We start from the raw sequence: 10,207 nt of genomic DNA, 5'->3' as shown, positions 1-10,207 counted from the left end.
GAGGCAAAGAGCTTAGAGCTAGATGAGTCCTTGTCATATCTTGAGGTGCCTAAGCATATTCTTGACCGGAAGGTTAGGAAGACTAGGAGTGGTGAGACAGTTTTGCTTAAGATCCTTTGGTCTAACCACGAGTCTGAGGAAGCTACATGGGAGGCAGAGGAGGCCATGAGAGAGCGTTACCCTTTCCTTTTTGATCAGGTATGTATGGTTACGGGGACGTAACCTTGTTTTTTTTAGGGGGGTAGGAGATGATCGCGAAGAGTTTTTAAGAGCTTTTTATACCTTTTTATGTTTGTCGGTATGTTTGTTGTGGTTGAGTCGGGTTGGTTTGGGTTAGTAACATGTTTTATGTTGAGTTTTGTTTATGTTGTTGAGTCGGGAGTGTTGTAGGGTGTGTCTTTGTTTTGTCGTGGTTTGAACTTTGGGGACGAAGTTTTTTTTAAGGAGGGAAGACTGTAATACTACGGTTTTATGAGTCTCTGGGTACTCTATCGAGTGGGCCTTACTCTGTCGAGTAAGGGTGTGTTGCGTTTTAAAATAGTTTCTGACCTGTTGGGTACTCGATCGAGTAACCTTGATACTCGATCGAGTAGGGGGCACTCGATCGAGTATCTCAGCTACTCGATCGAGTAGCCGGTTTACGGGGTATAAACCTAATCACTTTCAAAGAGAAAGCAAACTACGTTCTTCGCATCAATCGCATTGTTGGCAAATCCCGGAGCTTGGAAGGTCAGATTTCACCTTTCTTTATACCTTTGTAATCCTTGCATCGGGGGTAAGATCTACGTACCATTTTTATAGTATTTCGTTAAAGTTAGTTAAACCCTAATTTGGGGATTTGGGGGTTTTGTTGTGTTTCTTGATTGGTAGTGATTGTATGATTATATGTTAGGAGGAGGATTCGTAGAAGAAGCCTTTTGATATCAGCTGTTGAGATCGTCTGACTATGTTGCTTTCCAGGTAGGGTTTCCCTACTCAGTATTAGTCCCATAATGTGTTGTTCGTGTTTTGTGGTTGTTGAATATTATCATACTCGTACTGTGACGATTGTTGGATTTGCTTGCTGATAGTATTTGTGATTGTTTGAATCTGTCTGTTTTCTTCGGGGCGCGTCCCTGGCTGAGTGGAGTCACTTGCGGGAGTGGCTTCACGCCCTTTGTTGGATCATATATCTTATATGTTTATGTTTTGATGATGTCAAGGTGTTTTACATTTTATATACTTGTTGCGTGTAATCGTTTTTCAAGTGTTTTAGAATTAATTTATTACAAACAAGTAACAAAGAAGATTGTGACAATTGCATGTTAAGTTCAAGCCTTCGTTCAAATATCAAACGGTTAAAAGATTTATTCAAGAATTATGTGAAGACGAAGTTCGTCTAAAGATTAATCAAGCTTGGATGATGACGTAGCCTATACTCGAAGATCTCCTTGAAGATTAGAATAGTATAGGTGATTATCTCGTAATGGTAATCAAGAATGAGTTTCTTGAATTGGTAAAGTTATAGCTTTGCAACTATAACATTACTAGTAAAAGAGCTCAATGTTATAGCTCTCCTACTATAACATTGAGATGCTGAGTTTTTACACACGACTTATATTGTTTCGAAAATTGTTTTTATAATTGTTTAAAGTTTATTTTAAATGTTTTAATGAAAGTATTTATATAATAAAGCCCGGTTTAGTGAGGAGTTCGGCTTTGTATTGGACGTTGATTAGTAGTCGTGATGGAACAACTTATGAGTTGGACTTTGCTACTAATTAGGGTTTCAACATAGCCTCTCTTAAAACCTAAATTCTAAATCATATGTTAAGGCTAGGGTGTGCACGAGTCACGAGGCATATGGGCCGTGACATCTCGTGTTACCTAGGGTGTATTAGGTAAAGATTTTATTCTATAATAATATTTTTACATATCTTATATATCTTACTTAATATATTGGGATATTCTACTGTGTACCCCTGAGTTTTTCGGTTTTCTATGTTGTACCCCTCCTTTTTTTTAATTCTACATTGTACCCCTAAACTTTTTAGTTTTTCTCCACCATAACCTCGTTTAACTCTCCATTAACTTTATCACTATTAAACGACAATACTTTGACCTTTATCATGACTCATTAATGTTGTATCACCATTATATATGAGAAACATCATAAATCACTTTTAATAAGCACCAATTACTATTAAAAACATATGTTATGAGTCATGACATGGTAATTGAGATTTTTTGAACTTTTAGTTAGTTTCGTATAATATTTCGTGTGCTAATGAGTAATTCGACGAACTAATAAGTAAATGAGTAGGTTATCGAGTAATTGGAATGATATATAGACGATTTAATAGGTCATTTAAGAAACTAAGTTAGCAAAGATAATAAATAAGGTCATAGTATAGACTTATGTATAGAGTTTAGGGGTACACCATAGAATATAAAAAAAGGAGGGATACAAGGTAGAAAACCAAAAACCACAAGGGTACACCGTAGAATATCCCTAATATATTTGTTTATGATAAAAGATATTCTTGTTTTAGGAAATCTTATCATGATCTTAGAATTTATAGTAAAGATAATATTTGAATCGATTATATTCTATCTTTTGGAATCTTCTTTATTATCTTTTAAGGCTTTTAGGAAAGAGATAATAAGAAGATATGATTTGCTTTTATATCTTATTATTTCGGCTATTAGGATTTGTGCAAAACCGTGTAGCCTACTCCTTCCTTCCCTATAAATACTTTGCTATTTACAACATCTAAAATAGAGACCTTAAGCATAAAAATTGATTTCAACTTTACAAAGCGAACCGTGTGTTTTCAAAGAAAAACCGTTTTGTTATTTTGAAAGGTCGTGTGTTTTAAAACTCGCATACTTGTTCTTATTTTATCGTTATAAGATAATAGTGCTTAGTTGATTTCTTAACTTGTTCATTAACGTGAACCTTTTTTGGAATCATTAGTGCTTTCTTATTAGCGTAAGTTAGTCACTCGAGTATTTAACGGTACTCATTGAGTTACAGCTAGAGTTAGTTGTACGAGTTGGGTTAGTAAATTTGCAATCCGTAGAAAGGTACTAAATTTATTAATCGAGAATAGTGGACGTAGGTTTCGACTTGTGAAACTGAACCACTTCAAAAACCGTGTGTCTTTTCGTTCTTTCGTTTGTTTCTTTCATTAGTTGATTAGTTAAAGTTTAATCAATAAACTTTAAATAATCAATTACATACGCATAATCGAAAAAGCTTTAAAAAGTTTTAAATCCTCAATTCACCCCCCCCCCCCTCCTTTGAGTATTTTGGATCAATATACTCTTCAATTAGTATCAGAGCCTCGTGCTCTTGATTGCCTAACCGCAAAGAGGCTGATCTATCTTGTTTTTCATTTATCTTATCGTTTTATATTCCGCTGTCTATCACGTGATAAATGGATTCCAAATATCTCAAGTGTCCCGTCTTTGACGGGAAGAATTATGGATTGTGGAAAAACATGATGACTCACTATGTGAAAGGTCACGATTGGGAGTGCTGGAGGATCATTCAAAACGGACCGCACAAAATTCTTGTGGCATCCGAGGAAGGCACTACCTATGAAAAGAAAGAAGATGACTATGTCGAGGCCGACTACAAGAAGGCCGAAAAGAACTCCAAAGCAATAAGTCTCCTGCAAAATGGAATGACTTCTACTGAGTTTGATCGGTTTTCTTCATGTTCCACGGCCAAGGAGATATGGGATGGGCTTGAATTAGCTTATGAGGGTACTTCCATTGTTAAGAAGCACCGAATAGATTTGCTTATGCAAAAAAATGAGCTATTCATTATGGAGCCTAATGAGTCCTTAGATAGCATGTCTGCAAGGTTTTCAAGCATCATAAACGAATTGAAAAACCTAGGTAGGAAATTCAGTACTGAGGACATTGCTAGAAAGGTTCTTAGGAGCCTTACTAAGAAGTGGCGTGCTAAGGTCACTGCAATGGAGGAATCACGAGATCTTGAAACCCTTTCCTATCAAGAACTCATTGGTGCTCTCATGGCCCATGAAATTACTCTTAACAAAGATGACGCTGAACCAAGTTGCAATAAGAGTATAGCCTTAAAGAGTGAACAAGTTGACTCTGAACTAGAGGATGAAACTGTTCTGTTTGCACGCCGTTTTAAAAATAAGATATTTCGAAACAAACAAACAAAATCATCCTACAACAACAATAACAAATCCTCCAATAAAAAGGTTATTGATTCAAAGTCATCTTTCGCAAATAGAGGATGCTTCAAGTGTGGAGAATCTAGTCATATGATTAAAGATTGTCCAACATAGATTCCAAATTCAAAGAAGGCTCAGATCAATTAAAAAACATGGGTTAGAGATAGAGAGAGAAAGTGAGAGCACGGAATCTTAGGAAAATCACAAAAAATTCACAAATTTCTCCTGAAACCTAATTCTGACATGACGGCGATCAAAATTTCTAGGCCATCTTCATCTTTTTCTGCTACAAAAAATCAAAAAAACTCGAATAAAAATCGTTTCTCTCTTTTGGATTTCACGGTCCTAGGTCCAGCATCTTCTGTTAAAATTGTCTCGAATCCGGTTGACCTTGAACCTTTGGATTTGGATGATCTTATAGATGATGATGATGAAGGATGGTCGGTACCCAAGACTGGGAAGAGTAAGGAAAAGTTATCTACCATCCATGAGGAACCGGAAGGTATGCTTCAATTTTTACATTCTGCGATGTTAAAAAGAGCTTGATTTCTGGCAGAACTCTGCTGTATGTTTTATCTTGGGGGCGAATCCTCCATGGGAGGTGGTTGAGGATTTCATCTATCGTTCATGGGATGAGTATGGTGTTGATAGAGTTTCTTTCTTGCCTTCTGGGGTTTTCCTGGTGAGATTTCGTAAGAAGAAGGATTTGGACTCTGTTATGCAGCATGGTCATTTCTTATTTGAAAACAAACCAATTATCGTGAGACCTTGGTCTCCTTTTGTTTCTCTTAAAAAAGAGCAGGTTACTGTTGTTCCTGTGTGGGTTCGATTGCTTGACCTTCCTTTGAAATTTTGGGGCAACTGTATTCCTCGTATCTCTGGTTTGATTGGGGATTTTGTTAGGTGTGATGGACCAACAGAGGAACGCACTAGATTGGCTTATGCTAGGGTCCTAGTTGATGTTCCTTTTGGGAAGGCCTTACCATCTACTGTTAAGTTCCTGGACGAACATGGGGAGGAGGTTACTATCAAAGTGGAGAGTGAATGGAACCATATCCTCTGTAAGGACTGTGGGGGGGGGGGGGGGGTAGGACATTCAGAACTGATGTGTAAGAAGGTTAAGAGTAAGGTACAGAGTAAGAGGCAACCTAAAGCAAGGCCTACTCGGCAATGGCAGCCTAAGGTGCAGACTACCAAACCAGGTCCTCAAAAAGTGACTGTGGCTAAGTCTATTTCCCCTAAGGTGGTCACTCCCAGAGTTCCTGTGCCTACTCCTAAGAAGACAGTTCAGCATACTCCATTGAACAGAACTAAGACACCTGCTGTGCAAGGAATGGGTACTATGACTCGAGACCTAATACTCCTGCTAGACCCATTATCAGACTTAGCAGACAAGAACTGATTGACCATGGCTCTAATTCTTCTTTCTTGGGTCAATACTCTTTTTTGGATGCTTTAAACAATGCTACCCCAAGGGTGGGCATAGGGACGAGGTCTGTGATTTTACCCCCTGAGGGGGGTGGGTCACAATGATGGGCTTCTGGAATGTCAGGGGGTTAAATAGTCCAAACAAGCAAAAGTATATTAAGTGGTTTTTACAGCATCATGATATTGGATTATTTGGCCTCCTTGAGACGAAGGTTAAGCCTTCATCTCTAAATAGGGTCAGAGACAGTCTTTGTAATGGGTGGTGTGTTTCAACTAACTCCCAGTGGCATAAAGGGGGAAGGGTGTGGCTCTTATGGAAGCCTCACCTGTATCAAATCCAGTTCTTAGAATACAATGCTCAGTTTATTCATGTTAGGGTGGGGGAGTTAAATTCTGGTGGTTCCTTCTACCTTACTTTGGTTTATGCATTTAATGATTTGCAGGACAGAAAAGACTTGTGGCATAGACTTAGCCATTTTATGAGTACTATTAATGGTCCCTGGATTGTTATGGGGGACTTTAATACAGTTCTCAGTCCTTGTGAAAGGTTGGGGGGGGCAGTCAACCGAGGAGGAAATTGCTGATTTTCAAGAGTGTGTGGACTGTTGTAACTTGGTGGACATTCCTGCTACTGGTTCTTATTTCACCTGGAATAATAAACAGGAAGCAGCTACTAGAGTGTACAGCAGGTTGGATAGGGCCTTAGTGAACCATGATTGGATTAATGATAGAACTGATTACTATGCTCATTTTCATGTGGAGGGGTATTTTGACCACACCCCTTGCATTATCCAGAGGAAGGTTTCAGTTTGCCAGAGGAAAAGTTCCTTTAAGTATTTTAATATGTGGAGTGGTGTAGCTCTTTTTATTCCAACTGTCAAGAAGGTTTGGGAGCATGGCATTTCTGGTACTCCTATGTTTCAGATTGTTCAGAAGCTTAGGATGCTCAAGAATCCTTTAAAAGTTTTGAATAGAGATTTATTTGGTGATGTTGAGAATAATTGTATGAGGGCTTGGAAGTACCTTGAGTATATTCAGACCCAGCTGAGAAGTGATCCTACTAACTCTGACCTGATTTCTACTGAGTTAGTAGCTTTGAAGGAGTATCAGGAGTTGCAAACTGCTTGTAATAGTTTCCTGGTACAAAAATCCAAAGCAGTCTGGCTTACTGATGGTGATGCTAATACTAAAGTGTTTCACAGTTATATGAAGAGCAGACATGCTAGAAATAAGGTCCTACAAATTAATGATGTGCAGGGGCTTTCTTTGTCATCGAGCCATTTGATATACAACAGGCATTCCTAAACTTCTATCAGCAGCTGTTGGGTGAGTCTGCTGACCTGAAGCCATTTAATGCAGCTGTGGTTAAGAAGGGCTCTATTTGTACTGATGAGCACTGGCAGATCCTGTTGAGTCCAGTGACTAATGAAGAGATAAAGGAGGCTTTGTTTTCTATCCCTAATCATAAAGCTCCTGGACCTGATGGGTACTCCAGTGCCTTCTTTAAGGATTCTTGGGAGATCATTGGGGGTGATATCTGTAAAGCCATAGCTGATTTCTTTACTCATGGAAGAATTTTAAAGCAAATCAATCATACTCTAGTTACTTTGATCCCAAAAGTGCCCTTACCTGTGGATGTGACCCAATTCAGGCCCATTGCTTATTGTAATGTCCTGTATAAGGTCATTTCTAAGCTTCTTTGTGCTAGGCTAGCCAAGATCCTCCCCCATATTATCAGTCCTAACCAAGGAGGTTTTATCCAGGGAAGAAATATAATTGAAAATATTCTTGTTTGCCAGGATATCATCAGATTGTATAATAGGTCATCTGTTTCTCCTAGATGCCTTATTAAAGTTGATCTAAAAAAAGCTTATGACTCAGTCAATTGGTCATTTCTCTTTCAAATGCTGAGAGCTTTGAACTTTCCTCCTCATTTTATCCTAATGGTCCAGGAATGTGTAACCACTGCTTCCTATTCTCTGGTGATTAATGGTGAAACCTTTGGTTTTTTTCAAGGGAAACAAGGTTTGAGACAAGGAGATCCCCTATCTCCTTTGTTATTTACCATTGCTATGGAGTACCTATCTAGGGTTCGAACTTTACTCTGAGGTTCTTCCTTTCAAATTTCATTCTCTTTGCAGTAGGCTTAAATTACAGCACCTTATGTTTTTTGATGATTTTGTTACTATTTTCCAAAGGTGATACCCGATCTGTTATGGTTCTTTGAGATCCTTTGCCACTTTTCTGCAGCCTTCAGGTCTTCAAATGAATAAGCATAAGTCTAACATCTATTTTTTGGAGTTGAGAGGAAGGATAAGGAATATATTATTGGGCTTTCTGGTTGTGTTGAAGGCGGCTCCTTTTAAATACCTGGGTATACCCATTCTCTTTGGTAGACTAGGTAAAAAGGAATGCCAGATCCTGATTGAAAAGTTTGTTGAGAGAATCAGGTCTTTTGGAGCTAGGAAGCTCTCCTATGCTGGGAGACTTGTGTTGGTTAAATCTGTTCTTACTTCTCTTTTTACATATTGGGCAAACATTTTTATGATTCCCAAAGGTGTGATGAAGAAGATTGATAGTATATGTAAGAATTATCTGTGGGATGGCACCAGTGTTTATCTTAGAACTCCTATGGTTAGCTGGGAAAAGGTGTGTACTCCTCAGAGTGAGGGGGGGCTTGGCCTTAGATATAGTCCTGACTGGAAGGGCTACCATTGGGAAACTAGTTTGGTGGATATATAGCAAGCCTGATAGTTTGTGGGTCAAATGGGTGCATCAGGTGTATATCAGGGGCAGCAGTTGGGATAGTCATGTTCCAAAGACTCATATGAGCTGGAACTGGAAGACTGTCTGCAGAGTTAGGCATGATTTTAAGTCTGGTTATGGTGCTGGTACTTGGCTTGCTGATAAGAAGGGGTATACTGTGGCCTCTGGATATCAGTGGATTCGTCATAAGGAACAGAAAGTTGGCTGGGCAAAACTGATATGGAAGAGTTGGGCATTGCCTAAACATAAATTTTTGGCATGGTTAATTCTTAGGAATGCTCTGAACGTTAAAGTTAGACTTTTCAAGCATGGAATTTGTCAGGATGAGCTGTGTTGCCTGTGTAATGTTGGACAGGAGACAGTTGAGCATGTTTTTAAAGACTGTCAGTATACTTCAATGGTTCTGGCAGGGGTTTGTGCTTGGTTATGCATTCCTAGTCCTTCTGTGAATGGACTAATATGGGTGGGAAGAAGAAAATGGAGCCTGCTGAAGCGCAATGTCTGTTTGGCTGCTTTCATGGCAGTCTATTATGAAGTATGGCATCAAAGAAATCAAGCAAGATTGGAAGGAATCCTATTAAGACCGAGCATAGTTATCTCTCAGATTCAAAAATGCATCAAATTAAGATTGGCAAGTTGTAAGATTGTAACAAATTTGGATGCAAACTGGATAGCTTCTATAGTATAGGAGCTTCTCTTAATTATTCACTTTTAGTTTGTAATAGATGCTTTTGTGCTTAATGAGAAGACTTACCTTCTACCAAAAAAAAAAAAGATTGTCCAACATGGAAGAAGATAAAGGACAAGACAAAACGTGAGAAGACAAAGAGAGAATTCAAACAAGTTATGATGGCTTCGTGTTGGGGAGACCTTGACTTAGAAGATGACGAGGAATATGAAGACGACGAAGTGGCCAACCTTTGTCTCAGCAGTGTTAGTCTTGACCTAATCTCCGACAATGACGATGAAAGCACAAATTCTCACTCAAACTATTGCTTTCTTGGAGAATCAGACGAAGATGACGATGAATAGGTAAGTTATCTTGAGCTTAAAAAACGTGTTAAGAAATTGTTTAAAAGTGCTTTAATTGGATTCTTTGAACAATCTTTTGATAAGTGTCACGAACAGGATTTGGAATTGAAAGATCTAAAGGAACAGATTCTCGAAATCGCGGAAGAGAATCATACTCTCAAGGCTAAAGCTAAGAAGTTGAAATCTAAAGTTATAGCTGAGAAGGCTACAACATTAGATTCTAATATGGCTGAAAATAAGGAATTAGAGTCCAAAGTTATAGCTAATGAAGCTATAACTTCTGACCTAAAGCTTAACATCAAGCACCTTCAAGCCAAAGTTATAGCTAATGAAGCTATAACTTTAGAACTTAGAAAAGCCAAAGAACTTTTGGAAGCTAAGGTCACATCTGATGAAGCAGTGATCTTAAACCAAAAGAAAGAGATAGATTCCCTTTCAAAGCAATTAAAGGAATCGAAAACCGATATGATCAATGTTAAGAAACAACACACCGATGTTGTGTTCAATCTTAACAAACGATTCCAAGACTTTCGTGATAACTTTTAAAAGGACAATGATGTAGATCACACGAAATGTCAAGAGGAAATTAAAACCCTAAAAGACCTACTTCTACACGCTAGAAAGGTCCATGATAAGTGGGAAGGTAGCACAAAAGTCCTTAACTTCCTAACCGAACAATCTGACAATAATATGAAGATGGGGTTAGGACATGAGTGCTACAGCCGTAGAGATCACTCTAAATGCAAATCAACACCCTAGGATTTTGATTTTAGGAAAAATAAGTATGC

At 38.4% G+C, this 10,207-nt stretch overlaps 1 protein-coding gene across 1 annotated transcript; it reads left to right on the top strand.

Annotated features, from left to right (window-relative positions):
• Nucleotides 1–5,725: 5,725 nt before the first annotated feature.
• On the top strand, nucleotides 5,726–9,075 carry LOC141627683 (uncharacterized). Its single transcript, XM_074440911.1, has 5 exons — nucleotides 5,726–6,040; nucleotides 6,150–6,795; nucleotides 6,879–7,603; nucleotides 7,872–8,270; nucleotides 8,401–9,075. Exons 1-5 carry the CDS (start codon nucleotides 5,726–5,728, stop codon nucleotides 9,073–9,075), a joined length of 2,760 nt encoding a protein of 919 aa, XP_074297012.1.
• Nucleotides 9,076–10,207: the final 1,132 nt, after the last annotated feature.

This window comes from Silene latifolia, chromosome Y (assembly GCF_048544455.1).
Source record: "Silene latifolia isolate original U9 population chromosome Y, ASM4854445v1, whole genome shotgun sequence".
Classification (NCBI taxonomy): Eukaryota; Viridiplantae; Streptophyta; class Magnoliopsida; order Caryophyllales; family Caryophyllaceae; genus Silene; species Silene latifolia.
Note: the sequence above shows the minus strand (reverse complement) of the source record. Positions and strands in the feature narration are given on the sequence as shown.